Here is a 27,270-nt window from a genome sequence, read left to right as displayed (position 1 = left end):
GCGAAAGCCACGCGTTCACTTAGCGTCAAGTAAACTCTTCTGAGTTCACTACTATACCCAACTAGGAGGGCGCTACATGTACAATCTGCGATATCTCAAATACAATTTGAGATATCTTAACATAGACAGGAAGTCCTATTGAACGAATAATAGGAGGTGATTTTGAGATCTTTAAATGCATTTCAGATATCTTGAAATAGATGCTGTTGTGATGTGAAATTTTGCATACAAGTTGATAAATATGTTGTATGTCTTTATTTGTAACTGAGAGAAAAGCCAAGCAAAATGACACCTTTTATTGGCTAACTAGAAAGATTACAATATGCAAGCTTTCGAGGCATCTTGCCTGAAGAAGGGGCCTGAGTTGCCTCGAAAGCTTGCATATTGTAATCTTTCTAGTTAGCCAATAAAAGGTGTCATTTTGCTTGGCTTTTCTCTACATTCATAATGGCTAACACGGTACAACACCCTAGTACTACTTTGTAACTGAGACAAAGCAATGTAATATTAGTTTTATATTATTGGTAATAACAGCAATGGTTTTATGGTTTAAGACCCCCCTCCCCCCCTTTTGGAATTTTATGACAGGGTTGGGTGAAGCACCTCAAACAAGTTTAGTAAGTGTTTCTCTGTTGAAGTCTCTCAGTCAATCCACACAGGAAAGCCAGGCTGTCTAACTGGCAAGTTTCACGCGGTAGGTGTGAAGGCGTTCTTTGTCCCATTGGTCTGAAGTGTGGCTGTTTGGAAGTGGATTGTATCAGAAGACGGGTTGAGAAACTTCACATTTTCTTCTTGTTGTGGGTTACTAGTTGTCACTTGTCACATAGCCATGTGCACAGAATTGTCCCCAAGCTATTCTCAGCTCTTCCTCTCCTGCTTTTCTCCAAGCTGTGCTGGGCCTTTTTCTAGTCCTCCCAGTTCTTTGTCTTGGCCCAGTCGTGTGAGGTCAGGCTTGAACCTGAGTTTGTCCTTGTTGTACTTAGCAGTTGTTTTGTGCAAATGTCCACTTGTCTGTTTTAAAGACATTGAAATATGTTGACTTAAAGTCGCCCTGTGACTCCTCTGTGGCCTCTCTGATCCCTGTGCTCTTAACTGGCTTGTGATGGCATTGGTGGCCTGCAGTTGTCACACTCACATGAAACTGAGACGTCAATAGTCAAGTCTGAGGATGAGCCGAGTAATAAGAACACAAATGAGCAAAAGGAGATGATAAGTGCTGAGTGATCTTATGATACAACTGAACAAAGTGTTCAAAACCTAAATAAAGTGAAGTGCTTCTTCAATAAATAAGTTAATAAATAAATAAATTAATTTTCCCCAATAAAAAGAGTGTTCATTGGTGGAGGTTAAAAATCACAGTAAAAACAGTCAATAAATAATCTGTAGATAAAAATGAGGCAGGTTTTGACCTTGGCCCTTTAGTGCCGTGTCCTCACTCCTCTCACAGCCACTTCTTGATCTCCACTCCACTGAATCAGCTCAGACACAATTCTGCATTTACTTTATTTCTCATTTAACCTCCATCTCCATCTTTTCATTTTTCTTTCCTGTTCAGTTTTGTTCTTGACTATCTTGCTGAAGCTCATTTTAAACTCATTGGGGTGCAGGTGTCTAATTCCACACCCCAGAACACTAATGAGGACACTGGCTGAACCACACGTGTCTGCAGGTGTAAAGTGCGCTCCGCCAATTCACCACCAACACTCCAGCTGCTCTGCTCCCCCACACTACCACATCCACCTACGCCCCTCTGAGTCCACCATTTTAATCTTAAAACCTGCACACAACCACTGACCCCTGACATGTGTCACCACACAGCTTTGTATTTAGTAGTAAAGAGAATCACGCAGTGACCAGAGTGACCAGTGGAGCACAGGACTAATGTGACAGGTGTCCTTAGTGACGTCAAATTATTCACATGTCCAGTCAGCCATTTGATTGTCTGCTGGCATTGAGGAAGACCCTGACTGACTGAAATGACAAAAGAAGGATTTGTGAGGCAGAGGGTTTGGACCTGTGATGACATCAGTGAAGACCATGTGTGTTTAAAAATATCAAAAAGGCGCTATATACTGGATTATTGAGAAAGTCCTGTGACAGCCTACACTGATCATGTGGTGAGATTCTTGTTTTAATGTCCCACAAGAGACACAAGTGTGAGTTACAAACACAAGAGGGCGCCACTCCTCACACTGGAGTATCTCACTTACACGCCCACTGAGGTCACCTTCCCAGAATCCTCTCAGTGTCTCTGACGTCTACTGCACATGATGTAATGGCCGACCCCTTACCCAGCCGGCAGCTACACCTCCAAGACCTGTGACCTGTATAATTTACTAACTATTTATGACCACCACCAAACTAATAAAGTGTCAGCACCATATATATATATATATATATATATATATATAATAGTAAAACCCTCCCTTGTCCCAGTAACATATAACACAAACAAGAATACAAATGAATGATATACGGAACGAATGATTGTGAGTCTGTTTATAAAGACTGTCCTGAATACAGATGACTGAACTAGAGATAAATGAGTTGTTTGATTTTCCCAGCAATTGGAGCAATCTCACCGTGATTCCACGGCGCGTTGTGGATGAAGATCCGACCCTGGGGTCTCTGCAGATGAGGGATGGAAGACAGTCCGGCGGAATGAAAAACAAACGATTGTAAAAGCATGATGTGAAAAAACAGCAGGTAAGTTGATCCGTGATTGTGAAAAAATAGTCTCCTTCTTTCTCCTCCCCTCTCTTATTTTTTTTCTGGCTATTCCCTCCTGATTGCTTAAATAGTCCTGTGACGGATGTAATTGATTAATAGTGAACAGGTGTTTTCCAGGTTTGAGGTTGTGGTCTTCTTCCATTATCCGTCCCCCTTTAAAGGACGGCATTCAATGACACACACATAAACAGCAAACGGGACAATGGAAACAAGACGCACTCAGTACTAACATTTGACAACACTAACTATGTAGCCCCGCTACATTTCCCCCCACCCCTCAACCTTGGACAAGGGGGGGGCCGAAGTACGGCTTGAGATTGGCCACATGGATAGTGTCTAGCTTGGAGTTAGTGCCGATACCCCTTTGAATCTGGAAATTGACTGGACCTGTTTGAGAAATGATTTTGGCTGGACTTAACCATTTAGGCGCTAGCTTGGCGGAGAACCTTTGCTGGCATCCGAGAGATGGTGAGCTCTAATCCAGACCAAATCACCCGGCTGAAAGTGCGCTTCCTTACGCCGGGCATTGTACAACTTGGCATGTCTGGATGTCGAACTCACCAACCTCTGTTGGATTCTCCGCTGTAATTCCTCTAGTTTAAATAAATTACTGTAGCTGGTGATTTCTGGACTAGGGACTCTGGGAAGGAGTTGGTCAAGCTGGCCCTTCAGCTGTCTGCCCAGCGCAACCAAAGCAGGCGTCTCACCTGTGGCTTCATGCACAGCGGTATTCAGGGCAAACCGGAGCTCAGGGAGCCATTTATCCCAATCCTGATGGCGTTCACCCACATAAGAGGCGATCATGTTCTTCAGGGTCCGGTTCACTCACTCTGTCATGTTGGCCTGGGAATGGTAAGCTGTTGTCAAGTTTTTCTTCACTCCCCAGGCTGTATAAAGTTCATCCAAAATAGAGATCATGAACTGCGGACCCCGGTCTGAAATGATGTCCTTCAGCACCTCCCAGCAGGTGAAGATTTCGTTCTTCAGGGTGGAGCATATTTTGTTGGTTTTAGCATCTGTTAATGCAAACAGCTCCACCCACTTTGAAAAATAATCAATCACCACCATCAGGACGGTTTTCCTCGAGCTGGTAACAGGAAATGGCCCCATCAGGTTGATTCCCAAAGTCTCCCCCGGTCCATCAGCGATTGTCGATTGTAAAAATCCTACCGGTTTACCAGGTGGGTTTTTGAGCTGCTGGCAAGTTATGCACTTCTTCATGTGGTGGCAAACGTCTTTCCGGACAGACGGCCACCACGCAACCCCTAGGATCTTCAATAAAGTTTTTGTCCTTCCAAGGTGACCACCTAAAGGACTGTCATGATAAAAATTCAGAAAGTCGGGGACGAGTTCTTCCAGGACCACTAGTTGGTGTTGTAGACCCCCAAGGGAGGATGGAATGGTCCTGTACAGAACCCCCTGGTCAGTACGCTGCTGCCCAAGTCCCTCCCTGATGTTCTGGCAGAATGGACTGGTGGCTTGTGTTTGAGCCAGGTCTTGAAGGCTTCTTGGCAGAGGGAGGACCATCTTCTTTGCCTCTGCCAAACACACCATCCCCGGTGGCTCTGACAGCCTGGACAGAGCATCAGGCACAATATTGCCACAGCCCTTCTGATAGGTCACCTTGAAAGTAATGTTCTGGAGGCGGAGTACCCACCTGGTTAGACGGGAAGAGGTGTTCAGGTGATTAAATACCCAGGTCAGAGCGTGATGGTCAGTGTACACTTCAAATTCAACCTCCTTCAGATAGTGTCTCCATTATTCCACAGCCCACACAACAGCCAAACATTCTTTTTCAGCCGTCGAATAATTCAGCTCAGCGCCGTGCAATGCTCAAGAGGCGTAAGCGATGACATGTTCAGCCTGGTGGATTTTTTGAGTGAGCACGATGCCAAGCCCCAGGTTGATGGCATCCATTTGTACCTGGAAAGTGAGCTACGGATCTGGCTGGACCAGAACGGGCAGCTTTTGAAGATGGTTCTTTAGTTGCTCGACCGCGTTCTGGCACTCCGTTGTCCACTCCCACAGGATATCCTTTTTCTTAAATAGTTTAAGGGAGCCACTATATCAGCCATCCTGGGAATGAACTTATGATACCACCCCACTAACCCAAGGAAACATTGTAAAGATTTCAAATCCGTGCTCGTGGGGTAGTCTCGAATGGCTAAGGTCTTCTCGGGGTCTACAGCGACCCCCTCAGATGAAAGAATGTGCCCGAGGAAGCAGATGTGGGGTTGAATGAAGGAAGATGTTGTCCAAGTCCTGGAGATGTTGCTTAATAGAAGGGGAGTAAACACTGACGTTGTTGATGCAAACAAAGTAGATCTTGCCTATCAACCCCCTCAAAACTTGTTTCATGAGCCGCTGGAAGGTGGCCCCAGCATTTTTAAGCCCAAAAGGCATGACTTTGAACTGGAACAAGCCTTCAGGGGTGAAGACTGCCATCTTCCTCTTACTCCCCTCGTCTATCGGCACCTGCCAATAGCCACTGCGGAGGTCTAGTGTGCTGAAAACTGCAGCTCCATGCAGTGACTCCAGAATCTCATGAACCAGGGGCATGGGATATGCGTCCAGGCTCGTCTTTCCGTTAACCCCCCTGTAGTCCACATAGAAACGATAGGTGTCATCCGTCTTCTTCACGAGGACTACAGGGGACGCCCAGGAAAAGGAAGATGGTTCGAGTATTCCCTCGGTGAGCATTTGATTCAGATGTTCTTTAATTATGCTCTTCTTTAGTGGAGAAACACGATATGCTCGGTGCCATACTGGAATTTCATCCGAGGTGTGGATCACGTGGGTAACTCCACGAGCAACTCATAATTTTTCAGTCCACACCTCAGCCCACTTTTTCAGCACCGGTCTCACCTCTTCGGGCTGTTCCTCCACAGGGGCTGCCGCCGAGGTGCTTGCGTCACTCCTCACTGCCCCGTAGAAACCAATGAATTCTGAGCCCAGATCTTCTTTGGATTTATGAACGAATTCACATACCCCTTCCCCCCGGCACCGTATATCCCCTGGGACTGAGATGGATGGTCATGCTCATGGTTGGTTAAAGAGTCCAGCCCAAGGAGTAACGGGACGGACAGGTGCCGGTCATCCAGGACATATGTATCCATTTCCCAGGTGGTGGAGAGTACACTGTACCTCAAGGGGACTTTGCCCAGGGCCCTGTGTTCACTCCCATCTGCCAATACAAATCGGACAGACGGGGCAGATGTTAAGTTGTCTGTCGGTCGGCTAATCTTCTTCCATATATTTGAACGTACTTCGTCCCTCCCTTGTCCAAGGTTGGGGGGGGGGGGGTGGAATGTAGCGGGGCTACATAGTTATAGTGTTGTCAAATGTTAGTACTGAGTGCGTCTTGTTTCCATCGTCCCGTTTGCTGTTTATATGTGTGTCAGTGAATGCCATCCCTGTAAAGGGGGACGGATGATAGAAGGAGACCGCAGCCCCAAACCTGGAAAACACCTGTTCACTATTACTCAATTACATCTGTCATAGGACTATTTAAGCAATCAGGAGGGAATAGCCAGGAAAAAAAAGAAGAGAGGAGAGGAGAGGAGAAAGAAGGAGACCATTTTTTCACAACCACGGATCAACTTACCTGCTGTTTTTCACATCGCGCTTTTACAATAGTTTGTTTTTCATTCTGCCGGACTGTCTTCCATCCCTCATCTGCAGAGACCCCGGGGTCGGATCGTCATCCACCACACGCCAAGCAATCACGGTGAGATTGATCCAATTGCCGGGAAAGTCAAATAAATCATTTATCTCTAGTTCAGTCATCCGTATTCAGGACAGTTTTTATAACCTGACTCAAATTCACGATCATTCATTACGTATATCATTCATTTGTATTCTCGTTTGTGTTATATGTTACTGGGACAAGGGAGGGTTTTACTATTATATATATATGGTGTTGACACTTTATTAGTTTGGTGGTGGTCATACATAGTTATATATATTTGTATTTTTGTTATTTCATTTAATATAATTAATCATTTAATTTTACATATCTGCTTTTGTGTGCCTATGTTTAATCCATCGATTGGGGGAAAAAAATTGTATGTGTTAGAGGTACGGCTTGATTGTTAGATTCAAACTCAGTAAATTATCCAGGTCACAGGTGTTGGAGGTGTAGCTGCCGGCTGGGTAAGGGGTCGGCCATTACAATGATGTGTGTGTCCACCTGTCGGTCACTAAGCCCACTGACAGATATATGTCGATGTCCTGTGTAGACCTGGAGGTCATGTCTTGTAGAATGATGTCGGCCTGTTCAGTCCACTTGGCTATAATGGCGGTCACTTCCTGTGTCTCCCACCTTACTGTCCACACTGCCTTCAGTCCTAATCCTCTCCTCCCTGTGCCCTTCTCTTTCTGTGTATGGCTGGCTGGTCATTTCTACTGCTGCTGTCCACCTTTCCTCCTGTTCCTCTGTCTGTCCTCCTCTCCCTCCTTGTCCTTATCCTCTGCCTTGTCCTCCTCTTTTATTCGTCCTTTTCTTCATTCTGTTCATCTCATTCTCTTGTCTCTCCTTATCTTTGCTATTTTATTCTCCTTGTCCTTATCTGTCACTTCAGTGCAGCTCTAGCTGTCCACTCCTCTTTGTCTTCTGTCACTTTAGTCGTCTCTCCTCCTCACACTGACTGTGTTTCTCCTCCTTATTCTATTTTAGTGATTTTTAACAAACTTTAATGAGGAATTCAGAGCAGTGTAAGGGGGAAAGTGACAATGGAGGACAGGAACAAGTACGAGATTAAAGTAAAAAATGGACAGCGTGGGCTTGTGGGACAAGAAATAAAACAACATTCTGGACAGAGAGGATGAGGAGAGTGACCAGTGTGGTGGAGGGGCTCAGGGTCACAATGCTGTCTTTACGAATTGAATTATTAAAGGAAATCTGCAGTTGTGTCACCTCACGTCCATCTGTCTGTCCATAAGGGACACTGCAGTCTGTCCTGATTAAACACAGCGTTTGTGTTGTGGGAGTGGAAAAGTCAGAGCGATAATGTGACAAGAAATAAAATTCATGAGACACATACACCAACACAGACTCACACACACTCACTTGTTGTTCACTTACCTCAGTTTCTCTAATTTGCAGTTTTCACTCCTCAGCCCCTCACACAGCTGATCCACTCCTGAATCCTCCATGTTGTTGTTGTTGCTCAGATTCAGTTCAGTCAGTTGTGAGTGTGGAGAAGAAAGAGCTGAGGAGAGAGCTGAGCAACATCTGGAGGTGAGACCACAATCAGACAGACTGTGGAGAAGAAGAGACAGAAGTGAGGAAATCAGGAGAGACAGACAGACAGACAGATAAACAGAAGGACAAACAACACAAAGGTTCAATGGCCACTTGTATTCTGACTTTTCACTGAAGTGCAGTGTGAACACGAGACCACTGCCATTCTTATAAAGTAAGGTGCTATATACCTGACAGGGTCTCCTGCTTTCACACTGGACTGACTGGTGCCAAGTCATTCAGACTGACATGCGGACATCAACACTGGATGAGAACGTCACAGACATGAGACTGATGGCGTCCTTCAGTCAGGTGACCAGACAGACTTGTCACAGGTGACCATGGGGTGAGGATGACAAACTGGAATTCTCTTCTCTTATTTACCACTCAGGACTGGCAGCTCTAGTGGTGACCAGCAGCAGGGACATTATACTTAAACTATGTAATGCACTAGTGAGACCACATCTGGAGTATTGTGTGCAGTTCTGGTCACCGTGATATAATAAAGACACAGCAGCATTTGAAGCTGTGCAGAGGAGAGCAACCAAGTGCATCATGGGACTGAAGGACATGTCCTACTGTGACAGACTCAGAGAATTAAAACTTGTTAGTCTGAGCAGAGAAGACCGCGTGGGGACCTCATCCAGGTATTTAAAATCCTCAAAGGCATTGATAAAGGAGATCCTGCAGAATTATTTTAGCTGAAGGGTGAATCTCATACTTGAGGACATCAATGGAAATTAAAAGAAAGTGCATTTAGGACTGAAGCCAGGAAGAACTTCAGTATGCAAAGAGTTGCGTGACTCTGAAATAAACTACTAAGACATGGAGTTGAAGCTTAAACCTTGACAGCCTTTAAGAAGAATCTGCATGAGACATTGGGACAGCTTAGCTAAACAAACAGTCTTGATTGACTGAATGGTCTCCTCTCGTTTGTCAAGTGTCTTATGTTCTTATGTCACTTTCCTTCATCTCTTGTATGACCCCTTGTAGAGCACCAAGACTCATGTGAGACTCCTGTTTGTAGACTTCACTTCAGCGTTTGACACCATTCAGCCTCACCTTCTTGAACAGAAACCTATTAAAGAATTTAATTTCGACTTCAGTTTGGTAGGATGGCTGATTGACTTTTTAAGAGACAGGACTTGAAGAGTGAAAGTCAATGGCTGCCTGTCTGACATGTTGTCCTCATCCACAGGTCCCCTCATGTCTGTTCTTTCTCCTCTTTTGTACTCCTCTACACTAATGGCGGTCTCAGTAAATTTGAGGACAGGTTCATCTTATTGTTAGCCTACTGAGTGTGAATGAAACCAGTTCTGGTCCAGTGGGAGATGACTTTGTGAACTGGTGTGATGAGTCTTTTCTAAACCTCAATGTTACAAAAACTAATGAACTAATAAACTTAGAAGCAGCACCAGTCACCAATAAAAAACAATCACCAAAGAGCAGGCAGTGGAGATCATTGACAGTCATAAATATCTGAGGACAATCAAAGACTCACAGCTGACTTTTAAGGGAAGCACAGAAGCCATCGGCACAAAGGGACAGCAGCAGCTCCACTGTTGTGGATCACAGGGGTGTGTACAGCCGTCCTGACCACAACACAGACATGCTGGGCACAAACTGCCACACAGCACACCTTTATTTATAGGTGGAGAAGCTTTGCTTCTTTGCTTCCTATGAAGAACACAATGTCCTCAAGACAAAAACATAGATTCTTTCTCAATTTCTTTCCTCCTTTCTTCCTTTCCTACTTCCTTCCTCTCCCTCTTTCTATCTTTCTCCCTCTCTTTCTTTCTTTCTTTCTTTCTTTCTTTCTTTCTTTCTTTCTTTCTTTCTTTAACTCCTGGATGTGCTCCAGGTGGATCATCAGTATTTCCTGGACTCACTCCCAGGTGTGGTGGAAGTCCACTGTAGGGCTCTGCAGCTCCCCCTGGCACCCCTCACATAACCCAACAGGGCTTCACCAAACTCCAAGTCCCATCGTGCCCTGCGGGAATCCGTTATGCCACAGCCACCCAGAAGGACTGCCCTCTAGTGTCCCAGAGGAGGTAGTGCCTCACAGTTGCTCTCTCCCCCTGTCCTTCCATCCGGGTAATGGCCAACGCCGCCTGTCACACTGTTTAAGGAAGCTGAGTCTTTGTAATGTGAGTCCTTCCATGATGACACTCTTTTATAAATCTTGTATTGAGTCTGCTTGTATTTATAAACTGCTAGCCTGGTTTGGATATCTTAATGTCAAAAACAAAAAGAGAAATAAACCAAACTGTAAAATGGAGAAATAAAATAACAAGGACTGGACAGTCCAATCTCACAGACGTGTTTAACAATCAAGTGTTACAAACAGCAGAGGGTCTTCTGTCAGACACGACTCGTCCGCCACATTCACAATTCAGGTTTCATCATCAGGTCACAGTTTGAAAGTTCACGGGAAAAAAGGCAACCAGTTCAAATTCTGTGTCACTCCAACTGCTATTAATCATCTAAATAAATTAAATTTTAATAAACACCCATATCCTTAAATCATGAGATGATGAAGAGCAGCATTTGCATCAATCATCAGTTAAAAGTAAATGTCGGTTTAATTTTTATGCCTAATATGTTCTACCAGACGTATTACACTCACTGCTATATTTTATTTATTTGTACTAAGTTTATGTTTGATGGCTGTGTACTTTGTGACGTGTCCTTAACATTATGTTGTGGTCTCCTCTGTAAAACCTGATGAAAAACTAAATTACCCTCTTAGGACAATAAAACTGATTTGAATTGAAGACACTTTGTCTGATTTGTAGGATGCCATGCAGAATGAGGGTCACTTGTAGACACTAGAGAGCTTGATGCTCGACTGTTTATCCTGATGGACTCTCCTGATGTCACACTAACCAGATGATGAGGACACTCTGTGTGTTTATTGTGACACTGTTAAGGACACTGACTGGACCGGACTTTAGGATCAATGACATAATGGACAGTGAGGACAACACTGACATGTGACACTTCTGTCCTCGGCCATTCAGACCTGACACGCTGACCGGTGTTATTGACCAGCTGACCTCCATCCACTAAAGATCTCAGTGGTGTTGAGTTAAGTTATTTTAGTCCTTCTATTGATTTGTAATAAAGCAGGAAAACAAACTTCAACATAAAACATCAGATAGAGTTAAAGTTCAACCTTCAATCTTTCTCCCACTCCTTCTGTTTCCCATAATGCTTTGTGTTTCTGCTGACCAGTCAGTTGTTTGTTCATTCAGTTGAATGAAATTTGTGGTGTTTGGTAAACTCAGATCATTGACTGTGGACTCAGGTTCAACCTAACATGAAGACCTTTGGACTGTTAAAGGAGACCAGAGTTGCTGGAGGAAACCCATACAGACACTAGGAGGACATGCAGACTCCATGCTGTGGTTGGCTGGTAACTCCTACTGCTGCTGTCAGCCTTTCTTCCTGTTCTTTTGTATGTTCAGCTCTCACTCCATCTCCTAATCTTCTTGTTTTATTTCTCTTTTGACTTTTCTCTCTTTCTCTTGTCTCTCCTTACCTCTGATGTCCTGCACTCATTGTTCTGTCACCTCAGTCCTCCTCCAGTTTGTCCACAGCCACTCTGGTCAGCTCTTCTGTCCCCACTCACAGTGTTTCTCCTTCTTATTCTGTTTCAGTGACTTTAACAAACTTTAGTGAGGACATCAGAGGAGTGTGAGGGAGGAAAGTGACAAAGTGGGATGGGGGACAAGATTAAGTGTGGCATTGTGGGACAAGAAAGAAAATTAAAGACTGGATGGAGAGAATGGTGACAGTGGCCATTGTGGGGGAGGGTCTCAGGGTCACAATGCTACTTTAAATTATTTACTGTGAGTCCACCTCACATCCATCTGTCTGTCTGTCCAAATCTGACACTACAGTCTGTCCTGATTAAACACAGCGTTTGTACTGTGGGGGGTAAAACAGTCAGAGCCATAAAGTCAGCAGAAATACAATTCAACAAAACACACAGACACACACACACACACACACACACACACACACACACACACACACACACACACACACACTCTCACAAAGACTCACACACTGTTGTTGTTCACTTACATCAGTTTCTCTAATTTGCAGTTTTCACTCCTCAGCCCCTCACACAGCTGATCCACTCCTGAGTCCTCCATGTTGTCATTGCTGCTCAGATCCAGTTCAGTCAGTCGTGAGTGTGGAGCAGAAAGAGCTGAGGAGAGAGCTGAGCAACATCTGGAGGTGAGACAACAATAAAACAGGCTGTGGAAAACAAGAGAGAGAAGTGAGGACATGTGGACAGATAGACAGACAGACAGACCGTCTGTGGTCTCAATAAGTGACATGATGACCACAAGCACAGCTGGATGCTCAGGTGTGTCACTGAACAGCAGGCTGCTGCTAGCATTTGAACTGAAACACAATTTGAACTCCACACCAATGCTGCCCTTCAAGGCGCTATATACCTGAAGAATCTTCTGTCTGTCAGGTTACCCTGAGTGATGAGAGGACATCAGCCGTCACACTGGACAGGAGTGTCACACAGCATGACTGACCTTGTCCTCCACTTGAGTGTTCAGATGCTCTTCTCTGAGTTGGTGACAGCCGAGTGACAAACTCAGATTTCTGTCCCTCATTCAGGACTCAGGGTGAGGACACAACTGAAATGATTGACAGGAGGCCATTTACAAATGTCAGCCTCTCCAGATGTTCAGTGACAGCAGCTGTAAATCAGTCAGCCTTTATTTTATAGAGTGCTAGTCACAAATTTACAACACAAACAAGAGAACAAAAAAACACAACGAGCCCAAAAATAAATAAGTGACAAGGGAGAGGTGACAGGAGAGGTGATGGGACACGGGAGGACATGACAGTCCAGTCCAGGAGGGACACACAGAGGGTTACTGGCTGCTCACAGTGACGCTCCACTGTGTCCAGTCATATTCTTGAAGGCCTATCAGCCACCTGAGCTCAATGGACAAACTCCACTCAGCCGGCTGGTGACACGGGTTCAAGGTGACGGCCTTGTTGTGTCATAGCGAGGGTCTCTCTTACTGTCACTGCACACACCAGCTGTCACAGACATGGTGGACTGAAGAGCTTTGGTGGTCAGTAGAGAATATGACCCTGGACAGGCTTCTGCTCTTCATGGCCACTTAAGCACCAAAGTTATAAAACTGAATAATAAATAACAGAGAGGATGAAATAATAATCCATCCATCCATTTTCCAACCCGCTGAATCCGAACACAGGGTCACGGGGGTCTGCTGGAGCCAATCCCAGCCAACACAGGGCACAAGGCAGGGAACCAATCCCGGCCAAGGTGCCAATCCACCGCAGGACACACACAAACACACCCACACACCAAGCACACACTAGGGCCATTGAAATAATAAGATACAGAAAAATCAAAATCAAATAAAGAATAAAAATGTGTTTGAGTGTCACTGTGACAAAGTGGACAAATGGACACAGTTTACAAATTAGAATTTGTGTGCAAATATTGATGAAGATATTGCAGATAAAAAATATGAAAAGAGACAAAGCCATCGCCTTTATTTTATATAGCGCCTTTCAATCCAAAGTCACTTTACATGTCCAGCTCTCTCCTTGTATTCTTACTCTGAGCACAGACAGGTGATGTGACTCACTCAGGGTCACACAGCATGTGACAGGCAGGAACTGAACCCGCGTCACTGGGATGTCAAGTGTGGCACCTCAGCCACCGGGCCACAGAACTGGGAATCAGGATTGGCCAAAATGACAGAGGAGGTGGGACATGAGCTGTCAGTCAGCCTGAGAAGGTGTGAAGAGAAGGCGGCCATCTCAGTGAATTTGATTTATCAGGCCTTTGATCAAATGGGACACTTTGGTGTCTTTAGATGACCTAAAAATATCGACTGACTGAATTGTTTGATTATTGTGTTGTTAAACATTATTATTGTGTTGGACAAACTCTGAAGTGCTGCAGATCTCCAACAGGGAGGACACACTGAGTTCAGTTTGTGTGCTCGACTGACAACTGAAATCTTCTTAATGGCCGACGAGAAGATGAGCCAAAGACGAGGTCAGCTGACAAGTCAGCACCACATTTCAGGCCTTTGTCAGGCTGCAGACTGCAGGACTTGGGGAGTGTCAGACTTCTCAAAAGCCCCAAGGCTGAGGTGAGCTGCTCAGTGGTCTTGTACCACATGCTTGTCCCACTCTGTTATTGTTATGATTTGCGTTTATTTTTTTATTATTGCAAATATATTTCAGTTTTTCTTGTTCTTTAGTGTTTTTGTGTTATTTCTGTTATGACTTCTTCCAAATTCTTTACACTTTGATGTAGTTGATTATATTTTATATTTTCCTTTGACGCCCTCTTCAGTTCTTGTGTGTCACTATTCTGTGTGTCTGTTGTAAAGGAGTTGCTACAAAGTGACACTCAGGGTCACACTAAGCGTTTTGTCAAAGACCAAGGAGTATAAAGTTCAGTCCATTAGACTTCTGCGTTATCTGAGTTTGTGGATGTGACATAAAGAATAAGCAGACGTGTGTTTAACAGTCAGACGTCACAACTGGTGCTTTGTGTTTCGACTGCGAGTTTGGATTTCACTTTTAGTTCTGACACTCGGCTTTTTGATCTTTCAGTTCTGATCTGCTCTTCTGGCTCTCAATTCCCATCTTTCTCTCAGTCCCTTTTCTTTTTGCCATTTTGATCAGATCATTTAAAATGAGTGACTCAGTGAGAGAAGACGGGTTTCCAAAGATATGAAGCCCCTCTAGGGAGAGGTTAAAGATTTAAAGAACCTGATGACACAAATCACAACTACTTTGTGACAAACTCTAACTGATCTTTCTACTTCAAGTGCTCACATAAATCAAGGTGCTGGTGGTCTGCCAGTAGCTGGTGGGAGTCACGTAAAGGACCAGCCAGTCCTCATGTGATTTGTTTTACTGGAGACCCTAAAGATGGAGGGGATGTTTGAATTAGCAAAGGACGTGTTTGATTGTCAGTGAAATCCTGATTTTAGAAATCAGCTCATGTTGGTCATTTGATGTCATTGCTTGATGAGAAGCCACCTGAATGGACATTCACAGTGACAAGACAAGTCACAGTGCTGTCCATCTATTGAGGATTTGGTTTGTGAATTTAGAAACATTTTAAATATGGCTGTCAGATTAGAGGTGGCAGTCAGTAGATTACTAGAATTCAGACAAGACATTCAGTCAGTTAGTAAATATAAAGTGACAATTGACATGTGAGCCCATGAAGTGGTCAGACTGATGACCTTCTCATGTCACTGCTGACCACACAAAGCTGGCACACCACATGGTGTCAGGGCTGCCAGTCCTGATGGTGTCGACTCTCAGGTGTGACTCCATCACAAATCTGCTGCTAATGTCCTGCTGTCGTATGGACAGGCCAGTCAGCTACGTGACGATCATCGGGGGGTTTACTTCTGAACTGCTTTACACCCTAAAGACCTTAAGTAGTCAGTGAAGAGGGTGGGATTTGACCCTGCGGCCTGGAGATGTGGGGTAGCAGTGCTCACCTCTGTGCTGCCCCCCCGTGAAGGATCACTTTGACTAAAACGAGTTCCAGAGGTGAACTCCATATTTCTACAGTAGGAGTGCAGACAGCCGGAGTTCAGAGGTTAGGATTGTTAATGAAAACTGAAACTGAAGTGGTGAGAAAGTGTTATGTTAAACAAAATAAAGTGAAAATAAAAGAGTGAAAAATAAAAACTAAACTGAAATTAAAATTGCAAACAGAAAACAAACTGAAATGAAATACAAATCTGCTTTTTTCATTTTTTTGAATAACCAGACCAGAGTTCAACAATCAATTAGTTGACAGATTTTGTTGTTTTCCATTCCTGTAGCTCACTCTCTCCGTTGTTTTCTGTGTGTTTTACAAATCTCTTTCTTTACTTGTGCTAATTGTATATTTATGATCATCAATCCTCACCTGAGAGTCTGTCGCTGCGCTATACACACACACACTGTATGCTATTGTATTGTACTCCGCTCAGCTCTGGGCGACACTCCAAGGCTGGACCTTCACCTCCACTCACCGGCGGGCGGCCGAGCACTTGGACTGATGGACTTTAGCAGCACAGAAGGGTCTCTGAAGTGTTTGAGGGTCAGTGCTGTCTCTTCATGGCGCCTCTTCATGGTCAACTCGGACTCCTTCATCACCGACTGCTCACCACAAAGATTCTGCTACAAGCTGTTTATTCTCCGCCAGCTCTACGCTCTTTATAATCAGCATTTTAATTTATAAAGATATCACTTTACACTTTCATGACATACTGGGCACAGGATATAAATTACTTTAAAAAAGTATTAATATGACCGCAGCACACGTATAATAACTGAGCACTCAGGTATGATTACTTTACATTCTACAGCACACGTGATGTCAGTGACAGACGACGACTCTTCTGTGGAGGGCACTGGCACAATGGCAGCCCCCTCAGACTGGCACTTCAATTATTAGATGAGTCATAGTGTGTTTTATGTCAAGTTTATTAAAAAACGTGTTTTATTTTCAGAAAAATTGTCAGTCATTATCCAACCTGCTATACCCTAACACAGGGTCACGGGGGTCTGCTGGAGCCAATCCCAGCCAACACAGGGCACAAGGCAGGAACAATCCCCAGGCTGGGCGCCATCCCACCACAGGGCACACACACACACACACACACACACACACCAACCACACACTAGGGACAATTTAGAATGGCCAATCCACCTAACCTGCATGTCTTTGGACTGTGGGAGGAAACCGGAGCACCCGGAGGAAACCCACACAGACACGGGGAGAACATGCAAACTCCACACAGGGAGGACCTGGGAAGAGAACCTGTGTCTCCTAACTGCGAGGCGGCAGCGCTATCACTGCGCCACTGTGCCGCCCAGAAAAATTGTTAACAAAGTAATTATCCATCCATCCATCCATTTTCCAACCCGCTGAATCCGAACACAGGGTCACAGGGGTCTGCAGGAGCCAATCCCAGCCAACACAGGGCACAAGGCAGGAACCAATTCCGGGCAGGGTGCCAACCCACCGCAGGACACACACAAACACACCAAGCACACAATAGGGCCAATTTAGAATCGCGAATGCACCTAACCAGTCTTTGGACTGTTGGAGGAATCCGGAGCACCCGGAAGAAACCCACGCAGACACGGGGAGAACATGCAAACTCCACGCAGGGAGGATCCAGGAAGCGATCCCAGATCACCTAACTGCGAGGCAGCAGCGCTACCATTGCTCCACCGTGCCGCCCACGAAAGTAATTATGGAACTTGTGTTTCCTTTAAAAAAAGATTACATTTTGAATCTTTTTTTCTATACAAAGATGTTTCAGTGTTTAGGTGTGAGAGGCTGCAGCCCCACTTGTACTTAAAATGTTTTATCAACCATAAATAACGAGACCACCTTGAGTTAGTAGCGAGTTCTTTCTTTAACTTATTTTTGAAAGTATTTACTTTGTTGTCATAATTAGTCAGAATGATGTAAGTGGGGCGTCACTGTGATTTGATTTGGCTTTACACGGCTGGGGGGCTCCACATTCCTGACTACACCCACGGTGCACGTGAAGGACGCAGCTGCTGCCGTTGGACACCAATATGAGGCTGCTGGTGATTTGTGATTGACGAGTGATGAGGTGAAATAAAACAAACTCAGCAATCAGGGAGAGACGACCGGCCGGAGGACGTTGGTTTGTTGTCCCTTTTGTTCTTAGAGGAGTTCATTAGTGCTAACCGTTTTATTCTTATTAATGGGGGCTCCCAGAATGCATTACAAGATGGCCGCATGTTAACAGCTGGTTCATTTACAAACCCCGTGAAAACAGACTGAGGGGGGATTTTCAGTTCAGGAGGGGAACAGATTTGGGAGAAGCGGCGCAGGTTTAGTGGACGGAGCGCTCAGGTTAGATGGCTGTGGTTTGTCTCGCCATTGGGAGCCACTTTAGTCAGTTGATGGCTGCTGGGCTCTTAGAGCAGAATTTATTTATTTCATGATTTTTTCCTAAGTTTTTGATTTGAATGAGTGCAACATGTGAATTCTTTCCTTTGGAGTTTTGTTATTGGTTATTATTTTTTTATATTTTTATTTTTTTTCCTGTGATGAACATTTTCTTTATTTTTTGAATGCAATACAACTGTTGCTACATTAATTAGTAATTGTGCCATCTTTGACCAGTGTCTGACCCCGTCATGTGCTTAATGACGCTATTAGGGGTGCTAAGGAGTGTTTTGCTCGCTTATCTCCTGCCACGGTACAAACCGCAGTTTATTATCGATGAAGACCCCACACAGGTTGTGTCCCCGTCACTTGTCACTGTTCTGTGGACACTGAGGTGCATTTGATCTTTCACATGCTCCATGATGAAGGAGAATCTCGTTATTGCAAAACTGAACATGTTACTAATTTGTAACTTACTTATTATGATTAAAGTTATTAATTCCTGCAGCTGTTTAGCTATTTTTATCAGGCTTTCGCGCAGACATATCTAACAATAACACCAAAATTACTTTTCTAGAACTTTCTAATCAGTTGTACTTTTCTCATTTCTCAACAAAGAGGGTCTAATAGTGAACTTCTGTGCTGAATGATTCATTCAAACAAGCCGAGTATAAATTATTATTTCATTTCTGTTGTTATTGAGCTGCTCTGGTGGCTTTCAGGTGCCACTGTGACACACAGCAGTGTATGTTCTGACATGGACCCTCGTCTATTTGTAGGCCTGACACCCTCTGATGGACACACTAATGTCACCCTCAGTGTCCACAGACAGTCAAACTAAACTCATGAAGGTTTTATTACTCACTCGACACGTCTGCAGCAGATGAGCCCCGGCACCAGTCTCATGATGCACTCTGAGGTGAGCTCTGTGAATGTCAGGTTGAGCTCCTCAAGTTCTCCACAGCAGTTGATGACAGAGCCCAGCACAGCACCATCCAGAGGAAATAAAGTCATCCTAGTAAACTCCATCTTTAAATCCTTCCCAATGGCGTCTCTGATTAATCTCTTATTCTGAGTCTCATAGAGCCACTGACACACTCGCAGAGCTTCACATTTATCTCGTCCATGTAGTGCCTCTTCTGCTTTCTTCTTCACCCACTCCAGTATCTGTTTTGCTGTCTTCCTCTCAAACTCCCCCAGGACTCCCCCCAGTGTTTTAAATACAGAATATCTGGCCAGTCCTGCTAAAAATCGAGTGAGAATCTCAAACCGGCCATCTTTACATGAGCCCAGCTTCTCAAGCAGCTCCTCGATGCCCTCTGATGGATTGAGGTAGAAGGAGCAGGCGGCCATGAACTCCTGCAGGGTGAGGTGGTAGAATGTGTACGTTGTGTGTTCCAGAGTGCTTTCTCTCTGAAGGATTTCTTTGAGGAACCCTGAGAGGAATGGAGAGGACAGGACTGGCTGGAGACCAAAGGTGGACATCTCCATCTTGTCATAAAACACAAGAGTCTTGTTAGCCACCCCGTAATAAGCCATCTGTCCTAGTTTGACCAGAACCTCTCGCTGGTCCTTGTCTTCTCGCTTGTGATTGGTGAGGATGTTGTGAAGGAACATCACAAAGAGCTCAGTGACAGTTCTGGGGGCAGCTCCTCGCTCTTCTTCAGGTGTCATGAAGTGGCTCTTCAGCACAGAGCAAATAATCCAGCAGTACGAGGGGTTGAAGCACATGGTGTACAGGATGGTGTTCTCCTCCACATATTGAAAAGCCTCAGAGCCCTGATCAGCATTACCAAAGAACTTCTTAAAGTACATTAGCCTTTGTTCAGGGAAGAACCCCAGGATCTCTGCAAATCGATCAACTCTCTCCATGTCCAGGTCCTCCAGGGCTGTTGGTCTGGTTGTTATCAGGACTGTGCAGCCCTTCAGTAATGTCCCTCTGACCAGGCTGGTGACCAGGGTGTGGACAGGAAAGTAGTCATCTGGGTTTGAGCAGAACCTCTCCTGTGTGAAGTCCAGTTTGTGTTTGTACTCATCCAGTCCATCAAATATAAAGAGGAGATATTCAGGTTTCTTCAGGATTTCTGTCAGTCTTGGGTCATTGAGATATTTATAGTGCCTTACAATCAGCCTGATCAGAAACATCTGTGGTTCTGTCTCCGTGTCTAGTAGGTTGAGCTCCCTGAACTTAAACAGGAACACAAAAGCAAACTTCTGGTACTGAGTGCCTCTGGCCCAGTCAAACATGATCTTCTGGACCATGGTGGTCTTCCCGATTCCAGCCACCCCACTGACCACCACAATGCGAGGGGCAGTCTCACTTCCTGGACTCCTCTTAAAAAGCTGCTCAGTCCAGATTCGCTCACATTTCACTTTTGTTCGCTCCTCTATTAGCTCTGCATGTTGTCTTCCCATCTTCTCCAGTTCATGGTTCCACTCACTGTAGGTTCTTTTGAACTGTTTGATGACCATCAGCTCTGTGTATCGAGTCTCAAAGGCCACAGCTCTGGTGCGTGGATCTCCAGAAGCCTGATCCTCCAGAGTTCTTGTAGATTCAGACACACCACCTCTGTGTGTCTTATGGAGGACTGAAAGTGATAAAGAGAACTTGTGAAAAAGAGAAAAAAACTTGCCAGCTGATCCAGCACCTTGTAGTCAGGGTCACTGAACTTGAAGAGGTGGCTAACCTGTGGAGCAATAGGAGATTACAGATTTTGCCCAGGTGTCTTTTAGGAGGATAGCATGAACCTGAGAGGAGACTTCAAGCAGACAGAGAGAAATAGGTGTGTCATTGTTGGACATGCAGTACACACAAGGCTACAGGTGACACTGGCCAAGGGCTCCAACCCAGAGTTGAGAGTTGACAACCATTTCCAGGTCCTTGTGGACCTTGACGGTGATTTTTACAATTCTGTGGTGGAAGAGCCCCAGTGGGTCACTTGAAAACCAGTCACCCCAGGAAGACAAAAGCAGTGAGAGTACAGGACTCAGTCATCAGAGGGATTGAGATTTAGGTTTGTGTTCTTATGTGGTCAGACTCTTGTAGGGTGTGTTGTCTACCTGATGGACAGTTGGGATACCTCCTTGGAAGGGAGAACAGGCTCCAGGCATTAGTGGGGATGGATTTAGTTCTCATTGACCATACTGGACCAGAAAACAAATGTGTGGACAGAGTGACACTTTGACAATACATGAGTTAAGTGCAAAACTGAGGAGTGGAACCGACACTGTGGTCATCTCTAAAGTTCTGTCTTTCAGTCCATATAAGACTGATGGGATTAGAAAGTTTAAATGAGTGGCTCATCTTGGGGTAGGATAGAAGGGCACATGTTTATGGGGCATTGGGACACCTTGACAAGATGCATTTGATGAGGAGGGACACCGATGTGGGAGTGTGTGGGGGTGTTAGGTAGGACATATAAGTAGGTAACTCAAAGATCGGGGAGAGAGAGGGTAGCAGGGAGGTTAGGACAGGCCTGGTTTCACATAAATGGACACCCACAACAGTGTAGAAACAAATACAGAAACAATTCAGAAGTTTCTACTCAAAGAGTCAAAGATAATTGAGTAATACATTTAAGTCACTGGCCTTAAATGCAATGAAAAAATAATAAACTGTATGAGTAGTTTTGTGTAGCTGAACAAATGATGGACTGAGAAAGTATTCAAACTCCATCTTTTTCTGCAAATTTTACTATGTTATATATTTAATTTTAAATAGATACATTTGACATTTTCGCCTATCCATCAACATTGAATAACCCATAATGACAAAGTGAAAACAGGATTTATTAAATATCAAAAACCATAATCTCTCATTAATACAAGTGTTTAGCCACTTAACTAAATACTTTGAAGAAGCCCCTTTGGCAAGCATTTCCAGCTTTAAATCTTCTTGCTAAGTGGCTATAATCTTTGCACACCTGGATTTGTTGAGTTAATCCCATTATTCCTGGTAGATCCTCTCAAGCTCCATTAGATTGGATGGTAAGTGTCTGTAAACTGCCATCTTCGGGTCTCTCCACACATGTTCTATGGGGTGTAAGACTGGGCTTTGGTTGACCGACACAAGGACATTCAGAGACTTGTCCAGAAGTCACTCTAGTGTTGTGGACTGTATGCTTTGGGTCATTACACAGTCACCCCAGTCTCAGGTGGAGTGATCTCTGCAGCAGGTTTTCTTCATTGACCTCTCTGGATTTGTCTGCATTCCCTCAATTCTGGCCAGTCTCCCTGTCCCTGCACCACCATAGTAAGATGCTGTCACCACCAACCTTCAGTACAGGAATGGTGCTACAAAGATACCGAGCAGCGCCTGGTCTGACAGACAAAGTGCTTAATGTTCAGTTTTTGTCTCAGAGTTTTTTTTATTGTCAAATGCCTTTTACTTAATAAGGGCTTCCATCTAGCAAATCTCTAAAAGATGCCTGATTGATGGAGTGCTCCTGAGATGGACATCCTTCTGGCAGATTCTTCCATCTCAGCAGAGGACTTCTGAAACTCTAAGAGTTATCATTAGGTTGTGTCACTTCCTTGACTGAGGCCATTCCTGCCCAGTTACTCAGTCTGACTGGACAGAAAAGTCTATGAAGAGTTCTGGTGTTTCTGCAATTCCTCCAAACACATAATAAGTGTGGCCACTGTCCTCATGTGAACACTCAGAGCTTTACAAATGAGTTTATCCCTTTGCTTCATTCCGTGATTCAGCACAACTTGATTGTGGAGGTCTATGGAGAGTTCCTTGGACTTCATGACTTGGTTTTTGTCCTGACATGCACTGTGAATTGTTGGAAATTCTATACACAGAGACATGTGTGCCTTTCTGATGGATGTCCAATCAATTCAGGGGGCCACAGGTGGACTCTAATCAAGTTCTTGAAACATCTCATGGAGAATTAAAACAAACAAAAGGCACCTGAACACAACCTGGAGTCTCACAGCTGAGGGTCTAAAGACTTCCAGGAATGAAAGATTTCACTTTTTGATTTTGAATATTTTTTGCAAACCTTTTTAAAAACATGAAGTCACTTTGTTGTTAAGGTTTATTGAATATACGATGAAGGGAAGAAATGGCCAATTTCTCCATTTCAAATTAAATCTACAGCACAGTAAAGTGTGGAGAAAGTGAAGGGGTCTGAATACGTCCTGAATTCACTGTATTTATAATATTATAGCAGTAGTGAGAAGTTAAACAAAATTACCCCCTTAACTGGCTAACTAGAAAGATTACAAAATGTAAGCTTATGAGGCAACTCAGGCCCCTTCTTCAGGGGAGATGTTGATTACAAAGGTGTGGGGGTCACCAAGTATATAAAACACAATTTAAATGTAAGGCGTCTTCAATTAGACGGTGAGCCACAGCTTAGTGAGGATGTTTGGTACAACGAGACAGCATTAGGGATCAAGGCCTCATATTTGGAGTGTGTTACTAACCACCTAATGACAGCAATAGATTCAATTTACATTCTTTTATAATATTAAAAACACCAGTTTAAAGGGGGATTTTACAGTCATGGAGGGCTTTATTTACCTGAATGTTAACTGGGCTAACCTTACAAATAGCAGAATAGAAGAACAGGAGTTTATAGGCATAACAATTTTAGGATTTTAGGAGGCCCAGACCCCTCATGGACCCTGTGATCATCAAAGCTGACTGTGTGCAGATGGTGCAGACCTATAAATATCTAGGAGTGCAGCTGGATGATAAATTAGACTGGACTGCCAATACTGATGCCCTGTGCAAGAAAGGACAGAGCCGGTTATACTTTCTTAGAAGGCTGGCGTCCTTCAACATCTGCAATAAGATGCTGCAGATGTTCTATCAGGCAGTTGTGGCGAGCGCCCTCTTCTACGCGGTGGTGTGCTGGGAAGGCAGCATTAAGAAGAAAGACGCCTCACGCCTGGACAAACTGGTGAGGAAGGCAGGCTCTATTGTTGGCATGGAGCTGGACAGTTTGATATCTGTGGCAGAGCGAAGGGCGCTCAGCAGGCTCCTATCAATTATGGAGAATCCACTGCATCCACTAAATAGTATCATCTCCAGGCAGAAGAGCAGCTTCAGCGACAGACTGCTGTCACCGTCCTGCTCCACTGACAGATTGAGGAGATCGTTCCTCCCCCAAACTATGCGACTCTTCAATTCCACCCAGGGGGGTAAACGTTAACATTTAACATTAAACAAAGTTATTGTCTGTTTTTCACCTGCATTATTATCATTCTTTAATTTAATATTATTTATTGTATCAGTATGCTGCTTCTGAAGAATGTGAATTTCCCATTGGGATTAATAAAGTATCTATCTATCTATCTATCTATCTATCTATCTATCTATCTATCTATCTATCTATCTATCTATCTATCTATCTATCTATCTATCTATCTATCTATCTATCTATCTATCTATCTATCTATCTATCTATCTATCTATCTATCTATCTATCTATCTATCTATCTATCTATCTATCTATCTATCTAACAAGTGACTGTTTATAACTCTGTGTCTTAAATCTTCTGATCCACATGTGGTTTCTTCCTTCACCAGACGACAAGGTCCTCCACTAGCCTCCTGAACGTCAACTCGTTTCTGTTAGTAATGCAGCCTATGATGGAGGAGTCATCTGAGAATCTCTGTACGTGACAAGCACTGGTATTGTAATGGAAGTCCTTTGTGCGGAGAGTAAACAGGAAGAGAGACAGGACAGCTCCCTGAGGTACTCCAGTAATACACTCCACCATTTCTGACACACAGTCCCTTAGCCTCACAAAATGCTGTCTGTTGGTCAGGTAGACCATGACCCTGGAGATTGTGGAGGCATCAAGATGCAAAGTCTTGAGCTGTTCAACAGTCAATGAGGCAGAATGGTGCTAAAGACAATGGATAAACTCAAAGAACATTATGCTGACTGTGATGCCAGCTTTGTTCAAGTGGGAGTAAATTCTGTGGAGCATACAGATCAGAGCTTCCTCAACATTTATATGTGTCTGATAAGCAAACTGCAGGTGATCGAGATGTTCTGAAATCAGAGGTTAGAGCAGTTTGAGGACCAGCCTCTCAGAGATCTTCATGATGTATGTAGTAAGAGCAACTGAAGTCCTCGGGATCACTGAATCACAGCAGCACATGTGAGGAACAGGAGTGACAGTGACCAGTCACCATGGGTTTGGATGAGGAGATTGTGTCTCACTAGTGAGGTGAAGTTGTATGAGGAAGGAACAGAAGCAGATGACTAGAGAGATGAAAAAGGAGTGTGAATAAAGGGCACAGTCTGTCAGTGAATTGACTCAAACACAAGAAACAAAGAGATGTGGGGTGAGGAACCTTAGTATTACATGTAGGAAGTAAACATTTTAGATTAAAATACAGAATCAGAGGTCTGAAACTTGAAAGAAGAAAGGCCTGGGAATTGTAGTGAAACGCTCATCACTTACATCAAGACAGTGGACAGAAGCCATGAATAAGTCAAGCAGGATGCCAGGGCATATAGCTCCCCCATGTGGAGTACAAGTCACGTTAGGTTATACTAAAGCTTTTTGACACTCTGGTGAGGCCTCATCTGGAGTGTTGTGTGCAGTTTTAATCTTCAGGCACATAAAGTCTGTTATAGCGGTACAGAAAGTCCAGAGAAGATCAACAAGGCTGATTCAGAACTGAGAGGTCTGCACTTTGAGGACAGATTGAAGGAGTTGAACATTTTCAGCCTAAACAGAGGCAGATGAAGATGTCATAAATTAAGTTATTAACGTTATGAAAGTAATTTATATGGTGGATGCATTTTATTATATTAGATGGAAACTTGATAAGGGTAAATATCACACAGATGTTAACGTTTTTCTCCAGAAAGAGAACAACAGACACAAGGAAAAAGTGTGGTGGAGAGTAGGACTTTAGGACCCTCAAAATCTGACAATGTTATTTTGGAAAATATTAAGAGAATAAGATTAGTGAGCTTATTGAGATGAATGGCCTGATCTTGTCACAACTGTTCTGATGTTCTAACTGAGGAGCAGAGTCCTGGAGGAGCTAACGACTGGAGACACAAGACCAGTGGCTTACCTTTAATACGAGCATCAATGGGAGTGGGCAGGAGACTGGCCTGAATGTTCATCAAGTGGTCTGGTCCTGGTGAGATAACAAAAAGAGTCAGTTACAGCAGTAAAGAGGAAGATTAACAAAAGTATACAGAAATACACAGTGAGGTATACAACCAGAAAAATATCAAAAACAAAGGTGCACAATGAAGACTTAACGTTTAAAAGTAAAGGACAAACCATCAATGTGTGTCCATATTGGGAGTCTGAAATTAACTGTAAAGGAAATAAAACCAAGACAATGACACACCAGACAGTATTAGGAACAGCAGACATATTGTGTGTTTATCGTGCTGAGGAGAGCAGGAGGCAAAGTGGAGAGCAGGGACTCTTTACTGAGACCTCAGGGGAACAACAAGCTTCATGGGGATTTGAGGGGGAAACTTCTGAAAATACAAACATGGATGAGCATGAGTTTGGGCATCTGGGGGCATCTAAAGCTGATAGTTACACACACCAACATGGTGATGTCAGAAAACAACAGAATCTGTGACTTCCTGTTAAAGTAAAGAAAAAGAAAATATTATTACTGATCATCCTGGAGGGCTGTAGGTGTAGGCTTATAAAGTGTAGAAGGGTAGAAATGCAAGTCAAATGTGCGGTCATGACAGGTGGCACATAGGTGATAATAGCACACCAGTTACTAAATAGTATCGTGGGACCACTAACCCCTTTAAAGACTTTAATAAAAACCTGAAAGAGAAAATCAGAGGAACTGGAGGAAGAGTTGGCATTGAGGGCCATCAAGCAGACGTCTCGGTGTAAGTGACGGACCTGACAGTTGTGTGTCCAGTGGCCTACAGACAGTAAGGTTGTGGTTTGTGTCTCTCACTCTGTTTCTGTTTGTGATTTTTACACATTCAGTGTTTCCTTGTCACACAAAACTCCATTAACTCACCGCCCTCTGTCACCTCCTTCAATATTCTTGTCATGTTTGGTGATGGAAATCTCACAAGTTCTTCAGCCAGCGCCTCCCACAGGCTCACCAGTACCACACTGTCCATCTTCATTATGTCACTGATGAAGGACTCCACACCTGCTCTCCCCTCTCTTTCTTCTTTGGCTTTGAATCTCTGAAAGACAAGTGGGGGACCAGGGGGCTAGTTTAAAAAAGACCACTGGGGGAGCAGAACAGATTGGTCAGTAGGGTCTGATGACCTCACAATAACAAAAAGACCTGCTATGGAGGGTCAGACAGTCTCAGATGATACTTCTGAACTCACCATTTCTGCTCAACTGTCTGTGC

The 27,270-nt window shown here is 44.1% G+C and overlaps 1 protein-coding gene across 6 annotated transcripts in view; it reads right to left on the bottom strand.

Annotated features, from left to right (window-relative positions):
- The window catches only part of LOC114645172 (NACHT, LRR and PYD domains-containing protein 3-like), a 92,798-nt gene that overhangs the window by 31,296 nt on the left and 34,232 nt on the right, over positions 1-27,270 (bottom strand). For 3 of the 6 annotated variants that reach the window (XM_051921786.1, XM_051921787.1, XM_051921790.1), the window contains exons 4-8: positions 26,923-27,097; positions 25,990-26,055; positions 18,802-20,524; positions 12,062-12,238; positions 7,814-7,990 (exon numbers count right to left, since the gene is read on the bottom strand). In XM_051921786.1, the coding sequence (XP_051777746.1) occupies positions 7,814-7,990; positions 12,062-12,238; positions 18,802-20,524; positions 25,990-26,055; positions 26,923-27,097 (2,318 nt within the window). The remainder of the gene's footprint in view (positions 1-7,813; positions 7,991-12,061; positions 12,239-18,801; positions 20,525-25,989; positions 26,056-26,922; positions 27,098-27,270) is intronic. The other 3 variants (XM_051921789.1, XM_051921791.1, XM_051921788.1) reach the window with 2 other exon arrangements.

The sequence above is a fragment of the Erpetoichthys calabaricus genome (assembly GCF_900747795.2).
Source record: "Erpetoichthys calabaricus chromosome 1 unlocalized genomic scaffold, fErpCal1.3 SUPER_1_unloc_24, whole genome shotgun sequence".
NCBI classification, from domain to species: domain Eukaryota; kingdom Metazoa; phylum Chordata; class Cladistia; order Polypteriformes; family Polypteridae; genus Erpetoichthys; species Erpetoichthys calabaricus.
The sequence above is the reverse complement of the archived record's forward strand: the minus strand, read 5'-3'. Positions and strand labels throughout refer to the sequence as shown.